This window comes from Pangasianodon hypophthalmus, chromosome 15 (genome assembly GCF_027358585.1).
Source record: "Pangasianodon hypophthalmus isolate fPanHyp1 chromosome 15, fPanHyp1.pri, whole genome shotgun sequence".
Lineage (NCBI taxonomy): Eukaryota > Metazoa > Chordata > Actinopteri > Siluriformes > Pangasiidae > Pangasianodon > Pangasianodon hypophthalmus.
In genome coordinates this window covers 4,282,722-4,303,316 of record NC_069724.1, presented here as the reverse complement: position 1 = coordinate 4,303,316, position 20,595 = coordinate 4,282,722, and the positions used below count along the sequence as shown (strand labels likewise).

General features: G+C 38.5%; 2 protein-coding genes across 3 annotated transcripts; both read right to left on the bottom strand.

Moving 5' to 3' along the window:
• Positions 1–706: 706 nt before the first annotated feature.
• zgc:165573 (cysteine-rich and transmembrane domain-containing protein 1) lies at positions 707–7,750 on the bottom strand. The gene is made up of 3 exons (XM_026938422.3): positions 7,538–7,750; positions 3,239–3,520; positions 707–1,296 (listed from the first exon to the last, which is right to left on the bottom strand). The coding sequence occupies exons 2-3, from the start codon at positions 3,498–3,500 to the stop codon at positions 1,190–1,192; spliced, it is 369 nt and encodes a 122-aa protein (XP_026794223.1). The 5' UTR covers positions 3,501–3,520; positions 7,538–7,750; the 3' UTR covers positions 707–1,189.
• Positions 7,751–9,797: 2,047 nt separating this feature from the next.
• mat2b (methionine adenosyltransferase II, beta) lies at positions 9,798–18,806 on the bottom strand. Of its 2 annotated transcripts, none has more exons than XM_026938987.3 (7): positions 18,664–18,806; positions 16,333–16,527; positions 16,080–16,194; positions 14,538–14,684; positions 13,556–13,749; positions 11,486–11,599; positions 9,798–10,611 (listed from the first exon to the last, which is right to left on the bottom strand). In XM_026938987.3, exons 1-7 carry the CDS (start codon positions 18,691–18,693, stop codon positions 10,435–10,437), a joined length of 972 nt encoding a protein of 323 aa, XP_026794788.2. In that variant the 5' UTR covers positions 18,694–18,806; the 3' UTR covers positions 9,798–10,434. The 2 variants fall into 2 exon arrangements, with proteins under 2 accessions (XP_026794788.2, XP_026794787.2); XM_026938986.3 differs by lacking the exon at positions 18,664–18,806 and adding an exon at positions 17,960–18,207.
• Positions 18,807–20,595: the final 1,789 nt, after the last annotated feature.

Sequence of the window (20,595 nt, the reverse complement as noted above, 5' to 3'; positions counted from 1 at the left end):
AACACTACTGTTGATGTGGTAAAGACAGACATTCTGCTAGCTACTAAAAACAGCCAAAGATAAACAAACATTAGGAGAGGCTGCATGTGTTCGCATTGTGCACGCTCAATTGCTCATGAACTTCCATTCCATGTAAGCTGCACCTATATGAAAGTCCTTCTGTAAGCAAATGGACAGGTTTCCAGAGGCTTCTGTTTGATTTGTTATGGCTTTAAATAGCATGAAGCAGCAGAGGGTAAGTTTACACATAGGAACTATTTAGTGAGCTGAGTGTTACACCATTGGGGAGGGGGACTGACACAAGAGTACTGTGCCGTTTAATCACTCTAGGGACGAAGGTGTTTTCTTTAACGCAGCTTATGCAAGAGCATACATAACACCCTCTAAGAAATTTAGCTCTGCTGTAACAAAATATACAACCAATATTTATTTTGATTAAAGATTAGTTTGATTATGCATTAAATTGCAATAATAATTTACTGCATCTATCGCTTTAACTCCTCAGTGAGACTAGAAGACGCTTGGGGTTATTTGGACATTGAGTGTTTAATTACATTGTGAGGTCAGACACCTATACAGACCTCCAGTGTGCACTTGTGAAGGTCCAAACTACACTACGATTCATATATTCAACATTCAAACATTACAGGGAACATGATTTAGATTGGAAAAGGTTAAATTATATCCATAAAATACTCTAAAAAGCTCAAAAAATTGTGGCTTTTATTTAGTATACATTAATAAGTAGAAATCTTCATTCTGACAGTATTTTCCTCAACACCCCCCCGAAACACTTTACTTTAAACTGAACAAAAACATGCATTCATCAACCATGTTCACATCAAACATGCATTCATCAACCATGTTCCTTCATTTCTATAGTATGTCTTCATGTCTGTAGACAATTTGAATTCTAGCAATGCACTTGCTTTGTGGCTACATAAAAGAGAAAATAAAAACAGCTCAGTTTATATATGTCTAGAACTAGGATTGCATTTCTATAAATGTCTCAGTGCATAGCATTGAATTTACTGAAGTTGTGAAAAGAAGTAATCCGAACTGGAACATGTAAAATCCCTGAAACAAACATACATCGCTCTTTCTTTCATTGGATCATTGTTTTTGCAGTAGTCATACATAAATACAGAGGGAAAAGGTCTTTATAGATGAGAGCTTGGCTGAAGACAGATTAGGTCAACATGTCCCAGAGACAGCAGCAGCACAGAGCCGTCCAGCACGCGGTCAGACACGCCTGCTCTCCCGAATCGTCTCGCCGACCTTGTTCCACGACGTACACTGTAGAAATGGGAAGGGTTAACAGAATTATCGTTAAATATTCACAACAATGGTGCACAATACTTCCATTCCTGAAATGTCAGATATTTTTAGCCATTTTTAAAAAAAATACTATAATAAATAGCAATGGTTCTCAAATTGGGGACTGCATTTTTTTTTTAAATTTAGATACCACAGTGGAAATCTCAATCCACCTGCTCACTTGAATCGAGTGAACTTAATCAAAAAAAACAAACAATCAAGGAGGCTTATAAATAATGTCAACTTGGCCCTGTGAATGGAAAGTTCTGGAATAAAAAAAACTCTGTAGCTCCAATAAATCTGTCCTGAGGGGGTCTGTGGAATTTATTTCACAGTTAAAGGAGTCCCTGGCTACAAAAATTTTGAGAACCTCTGCTGTATAGAAACATAAGGAAATTTAGCACATACTTCCATTTTCCAAAAAATGGAAGTATCAGAGCCATTTCACAATGAGTGAGTATAACTATCACAAGTTATAATAAGTTTCAAAACAGAACCATACTGCTCCCTATTCAGACACAAAGTTCTAGTTTTACTTGTTTGTGTGTGTATATGTATATATATGTATATATATATGTGTGTGTGTGTGTGTGTAATTTTTTTTTAGTACAAACTTTGTTATAGATGTTTATTTTATGACTACATTACTGATTTTAGATTTCCAAACATTAGTTTTCCAGCACAAAATTAAATGTTACAGAAAAATGTTTGTATGTCAGTAAAGAAAGCAGCATATTACATAAGAGACACTTTTCAGACAAAAAAAACATAATGAAGGCTGCTGGGTTTTGCTGCAAAAATAACAATCAAGTGTGACAGTCAAAGTCTCCAGAAGAACTGTGGCTGGATCTGCAAGATGCTCAGTAAAACTTACACTTCATTTCCTTATAAAACTGCACAAACTATGACTGAGGCTACTATTTTTTTTTTTTTTTTTTAAAGCAAAGGGTCATCACACCAAATATTGACTTTGTTTCATTTATTACTGTTTACTGCTCTTTATAGTATTTTTTTTAAATGTAGAAACATTTAATTTCATTATTTTTGAAGGCATCTTTATTCACTCACTCTCTCTCTCTCTCTATATATATATATATACACACACACATACACACAGTATATAGAATGTGTGTATGTATGTATGTATGTGTGTGTGTGTGTTTATTCAAATTAACATTACAGCAAGTGCATTGTCCTCTCTGTGATAGTCAAATGAAACCTGGGAGTTTTCAGCATACTGTAGATAAAAAGATTATACCACAAGCCTAAGAAGCTTTCTCATGCCATTTAAAGCTACAAGCAAATGTATTTTATGCTCTGCAAGGAGGAGCAAAGCCACATTTAACACTCTTTATTCTGGCACAAGAGGATTATAATACAACCTGTGCAACCTGTGGGAGTCCAGAAAATAATACATTTTTTTAAATGTACATTTAATTTTCTTGTATTTGTGATTTTTCTCTAAAAGGTTAGTCAGAATTCACTTACATGCTTCAGGTCGCTAGCATAAAACCCTAACTTCTTCACAGTAGCTCTATGCTCATGACCAGAAATGCCACAAATTCCAGTGAATTGTGTCTGTGCCTTGTAACCCTTCACTGCTCAGCTCAATGCCTGTTTTCAGGCTCACTCGTATATCACTACCAAAGATAAAACCAAAGGAATAACATAACGAGCATACCATTATAGGAAAACAATCAACAAAGCAGAAAGCAGAGCAGTTAACACTCCAGGGATTTTTTTTTAATGTAACAGCACATTTTCTGTGGAACCCTGCCAACAATCACACATTTTTATTTATTAAAGAACAAAATGTAATTTTGCTGGTACACCTGCAAGAGCTGTGTGGTTATAGAAAATTAACCAACACCTTTTTGATCAATCAGAATTCAAAACCGCTGAAAAAGCAGAAGAGGCTCACCTGTGTTTTTGGGAGCCTCCCCATACACTGGTCCTCCATACCCTGGTTGAGGTGGATATCCCTGATAGCCAGGTTGGACAGGGTACGACCCTGGTGGTGCGGCAGGGTAGTTAGGGTATGGTCCTTGCTGAGCGGGGTAGCCCTGAGGTGGGTAACCCTGAGGCGGGTAACCCTGAGGTGGGTATCCAGGAGCATTGGCAGGAGGGTAACCTGGAACAGGGGCACCCGGACCTGTGTATGGTGGAGGATTTTCGTAGCTCATCTTCACGCAGGAGTACCCACCTGGAGGAAAGAAAAAGTGACACAGCTTTGTCCATAGTTCACTTTTATTTGATACAAATACACACTAATTCAGAACCCAAAGGTCACTGTCTGCAGTTGACATCAAGTCTTCTGTAGCCTCTCCCTCTTGACTATGCCTGTCACCCTTGCATTATGCCTAGCACAGCCTAGTGCTAGCTGATAAAGCTCAGAAAGAGAAAACACTCAGAACAGAAACCTAGAAATGACTCATTTGTAGCAAACATTCACATGTTTCTGATAACATTGTTATAGTCATTACCACACAGAAGAATTTCAACATGTTACCCTGTACTGAGAACAAAGAAGTAACTGACTCATAACAAGGTTAAGGGTTGTTGGTTCATCAATGGACAATTAAATGTAATGTAAAAATATAATGTGAATTAAAACTGTTAATCTCTAAAAAAGGTGTTAGAATGAGACAGACATGAGACAATGTGAGACAATGTCATACCAAGTTTGTGCTTGTATATGCTTATCCAACTTTCAAACATTGGACGAATATGGTAAAAAGTCATTTCAGATAATTTCAAGTAATAATGGTAATAGAAGCAAAGAAGACTGTAAACTGTACTCTGTGAAAATCAATAGAAGGTACTACAGCATTTTCCTACAATATGCATAACCTGATAAAACATCTTGTACAAAAAACTCAGCATGAGGAGTTCAATGCTAGCAGCACATGGCAGCAAACACTAGCTAGGTGAGAATATCTACAGTCAGTGCTAGGTCAGTGAAAATAACAGCGCTTATCCAATATGTTGCTCTTGATGATCAGTCACTATCAGTCACTGACAATGAGGGCTTTCGATGCAGTAAGAGTTTCTACCCGGGCTCGTGAGCAATTGCTGACTGAATAAAATATTTACTTGGGCACGGTGGCTCAGTGGTTAGCACTGTTGCCTCGCACCTCCCGGGTTGGGGGTTTGATTCCTGCCTCCTCACTGCATGTTCTCTCTATGCTTCAGGGGTTTTCTCTCCCAGTCCAAAGACATGTGTTGTAGGTTGATTAGCATTTCCAAATTGTCTGTAGTGTGTGTGATTGTGCCCTGTACTCCATCCAGGGTGTCCCCCATGTCATGCCCCAAGTTCCAGGCTACCCTGTGTAGGCTAAGTGGTATGGATGGATTTACTTGAGCACATTCAAGTGCTGGTAGTGATTTCTTATTCTGCAGATGAATTTCCACCACAAAGACAGCAAAATATACTTTACATACAGCTGTACAGAAGCACTTTTCCAAAGTGGAACAAAACTTCTCTTCTCCACTGCAACCCTACTCAATCCAAGCTAGCTAACGCACATCATTTAAAATGTTTATAACTAACGTTATAAAGAACAAGCCTAGTAGCCTAAGTGCATGACCGAGAAAAAACAAACAGAGCTAAATAAAATTTTCCATGACACACCTGATTGCTTAATACTAAGTAGGTTATCATTCAAAGGTATCGTCAAGTACCAAAAAAAAAAAAAAAAGCGCTGGTACTAGTCTGAAGAAATGGTATCGATGCATGATCAAGTGGAAATGGAGGCACCTCCATGTTTTCTGTGGTTTTAACACACAAAGTCTTTTCTTTGGCTTCATTTTCAAATAGGCATACCTTCGAATGGGGTATTTATGAAAGCATTACACAGAAATGCGTTTTGCATAAATGTTTACTAACTGTCCAAACACTACCACCAAAAGTAAACAGGTTTTCCATTCTTTTCTGAGTCTTAAAATTCTTGCCTGTTTAATCTTACTACATGCTACAGTACATAGAGATTAGCTGAAAATGTAAACACTGCTGAAACATTTCTTCAAAGCCACATTCTTTCTAGGAGGAAGTGCACCATGAACCACTTGGATCATATTACTGAACAACCTTTCATCTGTATTAATTTTATGTCATATATTAATAAACATTAACAACAGGGCACAGGTCAGAACTCTCGATGATACCTGGACATTTGGGTTTAATTTTTAATGATTGGTTTGGGCTGTCAGATCGAAGAGTCTGTAGAGTTTGGAAGCTGACAGCAGTATATGAATATGAATATTTGTGTATTTGAATTATATACACATGACATTGTATACAATTCTTTTTTTTTTTTTTTTTTTTTTTTAATAAATATACATATATTTTTTTTTCTTTGTTTTTAACTTCCTAAGAATAACATTTGCCATTAAAACATATAATTCAACATTATAGGTTATGGTTTTGAGATTTAAAAAAAAAAAACATAACCCTAAATACATATACAGATTTTATGTAAAGTAGGCCAAAAATGAGAAGAATCCAGGATTCCCAGAGATTTTTTGTTTCTCAGCATCTAGCCAGTCACATTCACCTCCCATGCTTGCATCCATGAAGTGAAGTGAAGAGACATGGAGTACAGTTAAGAGTCAAAATGGAAGACAGGAACCATATAATTACCGTATATATATTGTATACTTGAAGTACTGAACCATATATTTAGATAAGCGCATCCAAATTGCTATTAAGCAAATAAGTTTGGCAGTTAGCTGTTAATAACTGACAGAAAGCTAACATTATTGTGGCCTAACTAGCGAGAATGATTCATTAATATGTATGCTGATCATATACTAAATATCAAGTGTTTAACATAGTGTTTGTAAAAAAAAAAAAAAAAAAAGCTATTTAAGTAGAACATAAAAACTCTTTTTATTTGTTTGATCATTTGTCTGAAAGCTTGTACTTGTCCCTAGAAATCCCACATTCTTTACCTTTACATCAAATCTGTATTGAGGGCTCCATTTTTTTTGTGTGTGTGTGTTTGTTTTGTTTTTTTTAAATCTCAAAACTGTAACTTGTAATTTCAAATTATATGTCTGAAAATTTTACCCCTAACAATTTCAAATCAAGGAAAAATAATTGAAATGTACTAAATTCATGTTTAAATACTTTTGTCAGCTTCCAAGCTCCATAATTCACCATTATAAATTCAGTCTTGACATTTTATTTATTTAAAGACTACACAGATTCAATGATAACAATGATAATGCCAGGTATTTTGCTTCACTTAATGGTGATATAACCACTTCTATACATGCCATGTCCCATGACAAACACATGCCTTTCCCAGTGGTAAACTCAATCAGTGTGTAAAAATCCTTATGAACCAGAATCACTGTATTGTGTGTCCCAAGCCTGGACAGGATGTCAGTATGTACTGTTAACAATATGATAAATAATATAGCTTTCAATCTGCAAGTCCAGTTCAGTGCAATATCTAGTCTAGATAAAAATCACTGAGCAGTTCCATAATGGTGGTGAATTATTAACTAGAGGGCCACTTAATGGTGTGCACACACTACACACAAACAACAATGGAGGGCTTGTATAGCCTAACCAATGTCCATGTAACACAAATTAACACAAGAATCTCATTCACACAAGAAATAGAAGTATTCTGTTTATGATTGAAAGGTATTAGAATGCTTTTGTTCAAATGTGTATGACATTAAAGATGATTTAAGTTTCAAACTTTAGGATAGCAATGGTTGTCCTGGTTACTTGAGTATCATTATTGTTGAAACATTAGTGGAACCACATCAACTTCGTGTGCCAGTGAACGCGCCATGTTCAGGCCAACGGAAGACTGTGTTTTCACCCACAACAAGAGGTAGGTGTTTCCGTGAGGAGGTCACACAGTCCTAGCAAATAAATGAGCGACACGAAATTTATATTCTGTCCTCTTTCACACTTGAAAAAATACATACAACACTTAGTAGTAGCTTGCTTTTTTTCTTTTCTTTTCTTTTTTTTTTAAGTGTACGTAACGGATTCCTGGTATCTGGGCGAACATAGGACCCTGGGGATTCTCTATGAGGCTGTACAAAGCATCGGGAATATGTGAGGCGTGAAGAAGGGATGAGGGTTAAATTACATGGACACAGACGGATAAAAAAAGGATAAAATGACGTAGGCACAGTTTTTCTAATGAAGGAGATTTTTTTAAAGCTATGTCGCCACTTTAAAAAAATATTTATTTACCTTTGGTTTAGCGGAAGGTAGCGGTATCAGATGTCGTCGATGAAGCTTCACGAGCGCGTTCCTGCGTGCAGCGTTCACTTGATCCTGGATATGATGTTTTATTGCTACTACAGGTCAGACTGTCGGAGTCCGTATGCTGAGTCAAACACTTACTGTTCCTCTCGAGCAACGTAATGATGACGCCACGGTTACGGCGGTGCGCGCGACCTTATTGGAAAGTTCTGAAAGCACTTTATCTGCTGACCCTCGACCGTGTTGCCAGATTGTGTGTTAATCCGCCCGACTGCGCTGTTTTAAAGTCATAGTGGGTTGGGAAGAAATTGTCTCTGTGTCCTGCCATAGATAAAATAAGATTACAGTTCCAGCTGGTTTATAATTTAAATCGTAACTAAAAAATGTCCAGCTCAATCTGGCAACCCTGACAGCGCGCGCGCGCGCGCGCACACACACACACACACACACACCTCTCTCATTCGATACTGCGTCACTTCAACGAAATGGGGCTGATTGTGTAACACCTGAGTGGGTTTTGATGGACAAAGAGAGAGGGTGCAGGCTTTCATTAATCTCACTGTTTACTGTGAAACTCATGATTTCCCAGGAATGAGATCTAAAAATGTAAAAGAAAAAAGATGTTGTTTATTATTTTGATTTTATATATCTTTTGAACTTATTTGACAATACACTATATGGTCAAAAGTATGTGGACACCTGATCATCACACACATATGTCGCCTTCTCCAAATTGTCACCACAAAGTTGCAAGCACATAATTGTATACAATGTCCTTGTATGTTGTAGCATTACAGTTTTCCTTCAGTGGAACTTAGAGCCCCAAACCTGCGCACAAAGCAAGCTCCGTAAAGACACGGTTTGCCAAAGTTGGAGTGGAAGAACTCAAGTGTCCTGGACAAAGTCCTAACCTCAATCCCACTGAACACCTCTGGGATGAACTGGAATGTCTAATGCACGCCAGACCTCCTCACACAACATCAGTGCCTGAGCTCACTAATGCATCCCCACAGCCACACACCAAAATCTACTGGAAAGCCTTCCCAGAGGTTATTATTAATTTGGAGGTTATTATATCAGCAAAGGGGGAATAAATCTGGAATGAGATGTTCAAAAAGTACATATGGAGGTGATGGTCATGTGTCCACAAACTTTTGGCTATATAGTGTATGTCTAAAGCAGTATTTATGTTACCAGTTAGTGGTGAGGGGTGGGTATACCATGTGTGTACATGGTGCCGTGTGATGGACTGACATCCCATCCAGCATGTATTCCTTCTTCACACCCAGTGTTCCCAGGATAGGCTCCGGATCCCCCAGAACCTTGACCAGGCTCCCAAGTGGTGCAACAGAAAAGCCTTCACTCTATAATCTGGAGATCATGAGTATGTATCCTGATGACCAGGAGTCAAAGAGAGCAAACTCTCTCTCTCACTTGTCAATCACAGCGACAGTAGTCAATCATGAGTCAATCATGAGCCAATCATGAGTCAGATATCACTTTCCTTTGAGCATGTTACGCTTCCCCATGATGCAACATGAACAGCAGTTTGAAAAGATGCAGTTAGCCGATTGTCTTGTGACAGCCTCCACCCTCCCCACTTGGTACCTGCCCTATGATAGGGGAGACCTACCTAGTAGGTGGGAATTGGCCAAGATTAAATTATAGAGAAAGTCAGGGAAAAATGTATAATAAAAAAGAGAGAGAGAGAGAGAAACCAGTAGAGAATTTTCTGATTTGTTTTTATTGTTTCGCTAACTGTGGTGTACATCTTGATTTTGACTATTACTGGCTTACCATTTGTCACTCATCTAAATAAATGCTTAATCACAAGTGCCTTTCTATGGTTGACCCACCTGAGATTACAACACAACATCCAGCAACCAGTAACACAAAAGGAGTTTGATGAAATTTGAAAGACGTTTGACTAGGTCACACTTCCCAATAACCTGGGTAAAATATGGGCAGCACAGTTGCACAGTGAGTATTGTTGCCATCTCACAGTTTGATCCTGAGCTCAGGTTATTATCTATGTGGAGTTCCTCCACAGTCTCCGATTTCTTCCCATCTCACAAGAACAATCCAGTGGAATAGCTACACCAAATCACCCCTATGCATGAATGTTTGTGTGTGAATGGTGCCTTGCACTGGCCCAGTGTTCCCGTGATGTGCTTTGGATCCACCTGAGCAGGATAAAGCTGTTACTGAAGATGGATGAATGAATGATAACAATACACACATCTCTCTATTAGGGTTACATCATATTTATTTCATAAAGATAGTTACAGTTGCATTGTGCTGCAAAAACCTGAACTAAAAGTTTTATAAATCTTGATCGGCGCTGTGCATCAGTGCATGTTCTAAGCAATGATTTAATGAATTTTAGTGCATTCATCTGCAATTGTTCAATCTGAAAAGATCAGATATTTTAAAGCTAAATGTTTTTCCCTTATTTTTTTTTTTTTCACATTTGCTGGAAATTTGTCAAACAGAAGACAATTAGAATTTACTTACCAACCAAAACTTAATGACAAAACATGATATACAGTGTTCTGCAATATGGATTAAGCAAGCTGATTATATATATATATATATATATATATATATACACATGATACTGGCATCCTGGGTACACTTAAACAATCTCACAGACAGACAGCTTTTTACTACATTCATGATAGAATGTGGTTAAAGAGCATACACAAATTATCCTCAACTGTCTTGAGCAACAATACTATTACCTAGAGTGCAATATAAAATCAAGAACAAAATAATACATTATTTGCTGTGTATGCATTAATATAACTTGTATCAGCTAAAGCTGTTTCGCTTGTCAACAGATTGGCCCTATTTTCTGTTGAAATCAGGAATGTATGTTTTGTCACTCAGTGAAAGACGGTCTGTCTCCAGCGTTTATCATGGAGGAATGGCCAGAGACACTTTCTAATCGCTGTTTTAAAGGGAGTCGGTTCCTCGCTCAGCCCAAGAAGCTCCAGACGAGAACATTCTAACTGCGCATTCTGCGGCCTCTGAGCGCCAGCTCCTGCAGGCTGCTCTGTCAACTACACCCGTGCACAAAAACACACAGACACACAAACACAGATTGTTTGCATATAGGGAAACAAAAAAATTTAACCAAGTGATTAAGGAAACAAATTTATGTACAAGCTCCTGAGAGAAACAATCACCTATATTATATAGTACTGTGCCAAAGTCTTAAGGACATGCAAAGAAATGCTGTAAAGCAAAGATGCCTTCAAAAATAATGAAATTAAACATTTCTACATTTAAAAAATACTATAAAGAACAGTAAATAGTAATAAACTAAACAAAGCCAATATTTGGTGTGACAATCCTTTGCCTTTTTAAATTTTTTTTTATTTTTAAAAATGTAATCTCAGGTACAGTTTGTGAGTTTTATAAGGAAATTAGCTGATACGTTTTACTGAGTGTCTTGGAGAATTGGCCCCAGTTCCTCTGGAAATTCTGACTGTCACACTTCCTTCTCTCTCTTTTTATTTTTTTTTTTGGCCTCTTACGTAATATGTTGCTTTCTTTACAGATACACATTTTTTTTCTCCCATATCATTTAATTTTTTTGTTGGAAAAGTAATGTTTGGAAATATAAAATATTTTTGTACTGACTCAATAATGCAGAAGTCATAAAATAAACATCTACAAAAAAAGTTTGTACTAAAAATAGGGAGCCTAAAACCTTTGCACAGTACTGCATATTATTACTGTATATAATTATATTATAATAAACTAATTTGCTTATTTTTTTTTTAAATACTTCCAATAATTCCCTAAAAAATCAGAATGTAATAGGCTAACTGTCTACATTTACATGATACAACAAGCAGAAAGTTATGGTAGTTTAACATGAATAAAACCCCAGTAATATTGCATGCAGTGTGCATGTGACTGTAGACGTACTGGTATCAGATGATTCTTGGGAAGGTTAAAGGCATCTGCAATAGCACAGGCTATCTCATATTTAGTCATCCTCTCTTTTCCAGAATAATGGAAGATCCCGCGCAAGGACGAGTCCTAGAATGTCACATTAACATAAAGACATGAGCAGAGATCAGCACAGCTGTCTTTCAATTGATAAATATGTGAATTGACCACAAATCATCCCTCTCAAATACTCTTTCCTGACTGATTTTTTTTTTTGTAGGCAAAAAAAATTGTAGACACTATTTCAAACACTGCTACTTTTTCCAGACGATCTTCTTAAACTTTTTCAAAGAGCTCTTATGTGGTAAATTGGTGACATCTTCCAACATCGAAAGGAAAAGGATTTTCCTCTGCCAAGGAAAAGAGTTTAACCCTGAATGCTAAATACTCTGCTTTGCACAGAGAGCAGGACTCTGCATGCAAAAATGAAAATAGCATGCAAGTAAACAAATTAGCTGAAGAATGAACAGGTTGTGCCCAGACAGCACTGTGTATCCACTAGTTGGAAGAGAAACAGAACAGATATTCAGGCCTGCCCACAAAATTGTGGCAGCCATGGTGAAATTTTGACATTTTTCTACTAATGCATTTACTGAGTGCTTTTTGAACACCCCATTCCAGATTTATTCCACTTTGCTGTTATAATAACCTCCACTCTTCTGGGAAGGCTTTCCTCTAAATTTTGGAGTGTTGTTGTGAGGATTTGTGTTCATTCAGCTACAAGAGCTTTAGTGAGGTCGGGTTAATGATGTTGGGTGAGGAGGTCTGGGGTTCAGTCGGCATTCCAGTTGATCCCAAAAGTGTTCAGTGGGGATTGAGGTCAGGGCTCTGTGCAGGACACTCCAGTTCTTCCACTCCAACCTTAACACACCATGTCTTCATGAAGCTTGCTTTGTGCACTGGGGCATCGTCATGGAACATGGTTGGAACACTAGCTGGAACAGGTTTGAGCCTTTAAGTTCCATTAAAAAGAAACTGTAATGCTACAGCAAACGAAGTCATTTGTTGTGTGCTTTTAACTGTGTGGCAACAGTGTGGCGAAGAACCACATGTGAGTGTGATGGTCATGTGCCTAGAACATTTTGTCATATAGTGTATGTTTCTCTTTTGCATGCATCTCATGTATTTTTTTTAAATTTTAAAAAATCTGGTAAAAAGGGAGAAAACTGCATTTAAAGATTTCATTCTGACTGCAGAGCAGGAGCATCAGGGACATTTTGAGCCAATATCTGATTACAAACTGAATTGATTAGATTTGTGGCTGTTTCACTATGGCATGTAGCTATCCAACAACTTGAACAAAGCGTGATGGTGTGAGAAAATCAGCTAGCATGGTTTTAGGCATTTAATGCAGACTGAATGTTTTTATCTGTTAAACTGGCTCCTTATCCTTATCCAATTCACACTGCATCCATTCCATAGCTGCTACCAGCACAGAAGAGTGTTTCGTTTAATCAATGCCTATACTGTACACGCAACATTGTTAATGAAACATCAAGTCAAGTCAAGTGGGTTTTTATTGTCTTTCTTCTATATAGCTTGTATACATTGGAACAAAATGTCGTTTCTCCAGGACCATGGTGCAACACATAAGAGTAGGCAAGACTACATAAAGTGCAAATACACAACAGTGTGAGATGAGTGCAGGACAGTAAATACACAAGAAAACAAATACAAAGGACAATAAGTATATAGGACAGTATATACACAGAACAATAATCACACAGAACAGTAAATACACAGGACATGGGCCATGACTGTAAACTATTGAGCAGTGTAGCATCAATAAGTATAGCCACAATATTGGCAGCAAAATGTGTTCCATAAATTTAAAGTGACTGATGCAGCTTTGTAAAGTGCAGGTGTGCAATGTTTTTGAGTCATACCTGAAGGCTGGGGCATTGAAATTTAACCCAGTCATGTTCAGCCATACTAATATTAAAACCAGTGTTGCTGAACTTTTGACCCCTACTGATTAGTTGGATAGATTTGCCTTTCAAGCTTAGTTATAAAGACACTCAGAAAAGCTTAAGAAACACTGATTACCTGAAGAGCTCGCTCAGCCATGTTCCTGCAGACACGTGCCACATCGCTGGTATAGGTGGGGTAGCGCTGCTGGCAGTGGTCTACAGTTGAGCTCTCAGTTCTGTCCTGAATTCGATCCCACAGCACAGTGACGGCACTCTCCTCCACCTTCTCCACTTCTCCATACAGAATGGGCACCCTGAGTATTGCAGCACCTGAAGTACCAAAAAAAAAACATTTTAGGAAGTAGTTTTCCAAGACATTTCCAGTATGTTTTCCACAATGTGCATGCATGATTGCTGTTGCTGATGAAAGCCTGGCGTATAGTTCCTCACATCTGCCAAGATCACTAGCATTAGGGTTAACCATCTTCTAATAAGTGACTGTGAAGCCACCAAGAGGCCAAGATTATCTCTCAACATGATGCTACCACCACCATGCTTTACTGTGAGGTATTCTCTGGGTGATGAGGGTTGGGGTTCTGCCAAACATAGCGCTTTGTGCCAAGGCCAAAAAGTTCAATTTTGGTCTAATCAGACCAGAGGATCATTTTCTTGAGTCACCAACATCTCTTTTAGCAAACTCCAAATGGGATTTCATACGGCTCACCACTATTCCGTAAAGCCGAGCTTTGTGGAGTGTCTGGGCTCTGGACATAATGTGAACAACTTCTCCCATCTGAGCTGTGGATCTCTCCAGCTTGCTCAGAGTTACCCTTGGCCTCTTGGTTGCTTCTCTGCCTAAATTCTCTTAATTGTTTCACTGAGTTTTGGTGGACAGCCTCCTCTAAGCAGTATTGTGGTTGTGCCATATTCTTTTCATTTTTTAATAAGAGATTTAATACAGAATACATATAAACTCATTTGACCTCCTTATCAGTCAGAGAATGGAGATTGGTATATACTTGGATGTTGTGTGGTGGCTTTTATTCAATGTGGTTAATATAGTGGAAAAGAGGAAATACATGAAGAGAACTAAATCTAAAGGAAAGAAATTTCCATACCTGGACAGTGTCTGAGTATCTCCCCCTCCCCCCTAAGCTTTGATTTCCCGTACATGTTTAATGGGTTGGGGGTGTCATTTTCTCCATATGGGGGATTGCGTCCATCAAACACGTAATCAGTGCTAATGTAGATCAGAAAGATGCCAGCTGCATGAATTAGAAACAGACAAACCATAAATTAATCAGAGCCAACACTGTTCAGGAAACTAATCCTTTTTCCAAAAGATGCAGACAAATATCCTTAACTAATATCCAAATATATTAGTTTCTGTTACTCATCTGATATTGTCTGATGAAAAACAGTTAAAGCTATCTAGTTGAACACAAATAAAGTGTCAAAACTACATGTTATGTATTTGGCTTCGTACTAGCTTTGTGGGCAGATTAGCAAAGCAAGCCAACTGTACGAAGTACACTCATCAGAGCAGGGTTGCCAAGAATTTCCAGAAATTTCCAGCCCAAAGTCTGTTGAAAACCCTGTGCATTCTGTTCTCTAGACTAATCCCTTTTTTTGGATATTTCTTCCATTACATATCCCAAATGATGAACAGATAAAATGCTTACACAGCAAGCAACATGAGAAGCCAACTGCCACTCTGGCTTCACTGGAACACTCAATCTATTAAATCAACTTCCTGTGTGAAATAAAATCTTAGCATTTGAGAAAGTTGCGGCTTTTGTGCTTTTCTAGGTCACTGTGCTGAGCTCTTATATCATATTTGCAGTATTTGCAAAATGCTTTTTCGTCATCATTTGGGACACTTTTTATCAGTCCGTCAGCCCTTTTTCTCACTCCCAGTCTTTACAATACTGTCTCCTGTATTTCTCTCATTTACCTGGCTTATGAGCTGTTTAAACGTCTAGTTATCCAGCCAGCCGGCTACCTTTCTCCTCAGCTTCTGTTTCTCTCTCTCTCTCTCTCTCTCTCTCTCTCTCTCTCTCGCCTGCTCTCCTGATTTTTTTCCCATGTCTCTCTGCTCTCATTTGTCAACTCGTGTTATACTCTCCTTTTAAAATTATTTGAAATTAAAAATAAAAGGTAATTATTTGTTTTTCGGCTTCTGCTGTTTCAAGTTTTGGTGGCCGTGGTATATTTTTAAAGTTGTCCAAAAAACCACAACCCGCGTCCTTATAATTTTCACCCACAGCTGGATTTCAAACTCTGGATTTTCAAAATTTGCCGGAAAAACCTCGGACCTGGCAACCCTGCACCAGAGGCCCTATCCGTGCTACTTCCTTCCAAGATTTACATGTTTCACATTTAATAGGAACCATGGTTTAAATTATTTTTCCATTTTTGCTTGTCAAATAGTAAATGGGAACTAACTGAAGGTAGTTGTGTACAGCTGTGAGTGAGGAACTGAAGAAACCACATGAGCCATAGGATTGGTCCAAGGACTCAATAAAACCAGTCTTTGAGATTTGTCCCTTTACTACATCATAACTAATTTGTACAGAACTGAGAAATTCCATGTACACAGTAAATGAATGGTTTCCTATAGCTTATAGTGTGAATGTAGGGTGACTGATCACTTGACCAACCTGCTTCTTTTGCCAGTGTAGCACATGCATGTACATTCAGGTTCAAGGCTGCTTCTGTGTGATGCTCCACCACGTCCGGCCTTCTCTCAGCAGCACAGTGTACGATCACATGGGGCTGCATGCACAACACACAACAGCTAGATAAGAAGCTGCTTGGCATTAGGGAAAACTTAAACACCATGCAGCAGGAGGCACTGATACCAGAGGAAAACACTGCAAACTACTGTTGTGAGTGCAGTGAGCTTGTAAGCACCTGGAAGCTGTGAATAACCGTCCGCACAGCTTCCTCATCCAGCAGGTTGCAGGTGAGGAAGCGAGGCCGAGCGCGAGTGTATCCACACCCCAGCGTTTCCCAGTCATTGTTCTGAAACTCCTTGTAGACTGCACGTCCAAGAAGACCAGTGGCTCCGGTCACCAGTACACGCCGGTATGAACTGCACAAGTCCTCCTGAAACAGGCAGAGAATGGGAATAACTTCTCAATCTTCTCAAGCAATGTGCGACACAAAACAAGTGCATGTGAAGAACATTTTCCTCTTAAATTCTAGTTCATTTAGAGGAAATCTGTTCAAGGCTTAAAACAGATTTTCCATTTATTCAACAGCAAAAACGTTAACTCTGCTGTTTTTAAACGTCACAGCTTATCATCAACATATAACCAGCTGAGATCTACACAACATACTAACTCCCAAAATCGCGCAGTCATGGCACTCTGAGTTGATGACGTTAATTTTCACAATCATGTCCTTCCATGTAAAAACATATACTGTAGACAGTCAGGTAGAATCCAACCACAAGGGCTTCATCAGTGTAATCAGTGGCATGTACAGGTTTTTAGACATGGAGTGGCAAAGACCAAGACAAAGTTCCTTTTACAGAATATCTGATTTCTTCCTTGTTACATAATGTACTATAATATTACCGTATTGGCTTGACAACTGTTTGAGTATAGTCCCTGATACTCAAGCGACTTGGTCAACAGTCATGATTTAATTCAACAAGAGCTAGATATAATTTCTTTAGTCTGTATGAATGGCGCGGGATGAAAAGACCTCACAGAGATGTCATTTGAGATTAGAGTTGAAGTGGCAAGTGTGATGGCAAGATTCCTTTAATCCTGTGACATCCACATCCAGTTCTGCCAACTTTCTCACTTTTTTTGCTAGATTGAGTGTCGAGTGCCGTCACTGTCACGACCAAAGATATCTTTCTATAAGAAATAAGCTATAATCTATTATTTACCCTGATTCTTATCTATTATCTATTCTGATAAATCTCTATTCTATTCCATGTGTCTTCAGAAAATTTTCCGCCTTCATGTTTTGATATGTAAATAATCATGATGATTCAAAGAACATGCAAAATAACCCATGGTGTCATCTGGTGACTTCTAGTGACTTTGCCCTTTTGAAATCTATAGTTCCTATTACTCAAGGGTTTGGTCAGAATTTCAGCAGTGCTACAGTGCTGATTTAAATCAACAGGAGGTAAACATGATTAGGCTACATGAATGGGACAGAACTAAATTACTAACAGGGATCAGAGTTAAGGTGGCAAGACTTGTTTAACCCTTTGACATCCACATCTGTTTCAGACTGAAATCTGAGTTTATAGCTAATTAAATGTGTATAAAGCCTGCTATAGAACATCCTAATGCATTATCTGCACTGAAGCACAGGCAAAAAAAATTATTGAATTTAATAATTTAAAAAATGTAATAATTTATTGAACTGTATATTGAACTGTATTCCAAGTAACAATTCACAACTGCATCCTGTAAATCAGATACCTTGAGACATAGCTATAAGGTAAATGCATTTCCAACAACTTTAGCTGGCAGGTAGAGTAAAGCAGAGGGTGCAGTTTCATTAGTGACCTTACCTGCACGAGCTCTACGTGACCTGGGCTAAAACGGATCTTTAGCTCCTTATCCCTGAGGCTCATGTCACTTAATAATTTACAAAGTGCTACTGCCTAAATTCTGCAGATAAAAACAGCCAGAATAGTAAACACTCGTCACATGGTCTTGACAGAAACGCTGGCTAAACTTTAATCATCATACGCAACGTGTTGTAAATAATCAGGAAGCCTACAGGGAATTTGCACGAATTGCGCATGCGCAAATTAGGGAGCCTTCCTGTGCGTCAACACTACACCGAAATGACGCAGTTTGGTATTATCCCGTTATCAGGTCGCAGGACAAAAGTTATAAACTAACAACAGAATAAGAAATAGTTTTATGTTATGTACACACACACGGCGATAAAGAAAAAAAAAATTTACCTCATTATCTGAACATATGATAATCAGTAGTGCTGACACTTGGCTAATGTTAACTTTAAAGTTCCTGTATAGAAATACGCTATTTGCAATTGTTAGGATCTTTTTGTCTTTCCCTTTATTCAGTGTCCAAGTGAACACATTTTATAAGTGCTCTGGTATAGCCTGAGTAAAATAAATATCATGGAACAATGTGACAAAAATCAGTTGCTACATTCATCAGTGGTTTTAACCCACTTCATGTCACTGCTGCAGACTGAAGCTTCACTGAAGCCATTACACACTTTCTAACGTCTGGGTTTTACCTCCGAATCGCCATATCCAAGTCCCAGCATAATAGTTTAATAGCGTTTTATAGCTAAAGTATAAATCGATTCTGCAAATTTTTCCCGGAAGAGTTTTTTGTCCGGGTAGTTTAACCTGCTGTCATTTCATTTCAAAATAAGAGTCCCGTTTCAAAATCTTCTCTTGCGGCCATCTTGGCCTGAGCAGTTAAGATTGGGTGGGGAGAGATGAATATACACTATATGTCCAAAAGTATGTGGACCTTCTCCAAACTGTTGCCACAAAGTTGGAAACAAAGTTAGAAGTCTTTATATGCTGTAGAATTATAATTTTCCTTCACTGGAAAGGAGAGGTTCAAACCTGTTACAACATGACAATGCCCCTGTGCATAAAGCGAGCTCCATGAAGACATGGTGTGTGAAGGTTGGAGTGAAAGAACTCAGTTGGCCTGCACAGAGCCCTGACCTCAAACCCACTGAACATCTTTGGGATGAACTAGAACACTGACTGCATCCCAGACATAAGTGCCTGACCTCACTAACGCTCTTGTAGCTGAATGAACACAAATCCCCACAGTCACGCTCCAAAATCTAGAGCAAAGCCTTCCCAGAAGAGTGGAGGTTATTATAACAGCAATGGAGGAACTAAATATGGAATAGGATGTTCAAAAAGCACATATCAATGGCCATACAGTGTATTTGGCTTCTGTGTTTGAGTAGATTGGAGTCTGATTGATGTAAATGATGTGAGATCAACCCAGTATGCATTTCTGTAACTCAGTCTTCTGTACTTGAGATACAGTCAAGTTTAGTTTCAGTGCTGTAGTACAGGAGTTTTCAAACGGGGGTCCGCGGATCGCAGGTGGGCCGCAAGAGGGCGCTAGCGAGTCCGCGAAAAACCTGACAGAAATAAAAAAAAATTACATGATTTACTTAAGATTTTGTTTTAAATAATTTATTTTTATCCTAAGGCTATTAATATTAACCAAATCTATATATAGTTTTGTGATTTATATGAGTGGATTCCTGTAATGTATTTATCCCCAAATACTTTGCGCTTTTATCGTTTTGCATTTTACAGTAGGCTAATCTGAACAGAGCAGTTAGCGGCTGTGTACGTGCTCTACAAATGATGGAAAGATTTTTGAAGGATCCCGATCCTGCAAGCAGATCAAATCTTACACTGCGTTTGGTTTTTTCCTGCATGTTAAAGCAGGGAGTCGAGACACCGCAGTGTGTTTTCTGTCAAGAGATTCTCTCCAACGAGTGCATGAAACCATCCAAGCTCAGACAACATCTACAGCAGAAACATCCCAATGCAAGGCAGGAAAATCAAGTGACTATTTCAAACATCAGGAGCTGTGTTTGGCCCGGCAGTCTAGTATTTTTCGGCAGCAAGCATCAGTGCCTGAGAGGTGTTTAAAAAGCATCATACTTGGCATCCCTCCACATTGCGCGCGCTAAGAAGCCGCACATAGCTGTTATTATTACCAGCTACTAAAGACATCGTCAGGGAGTCATTTGGAGAGGAAGCAGCACGAAAGGTAGATTGTGTGCCTTTGTCGGACAATACAGTGAGCAGACTCATAGGTGAGATGGCCGATGATATTGCATCGCAACTTTTAAAACAACTGCAAGCCAGTGAATACTTTGCGCTGCAGCTGGATGAAAGCACTGATGAAGCGAATCAAGCACAGCTAATGGTCTATATACGTTTCCTCGGTAAGGACAAATTTGTCTTGTCAAGTGCATATGTCTTTACATTACAAAATTTTAGTCTGCTTGTTTATAGCCTACTTAAAATACAAAGCCTTTATATTTTAGGCAAGGGAGTCCCCTGCAAGGAATCATCATATCTGGGGGTCCATGGAATTAAAAAGTTTGAAAGCCCCTGTTCTAGTACAGTGGTTCTCAAACTTTTAAGCCAGCTTCATGCTGTGAGCCCATCTCAAT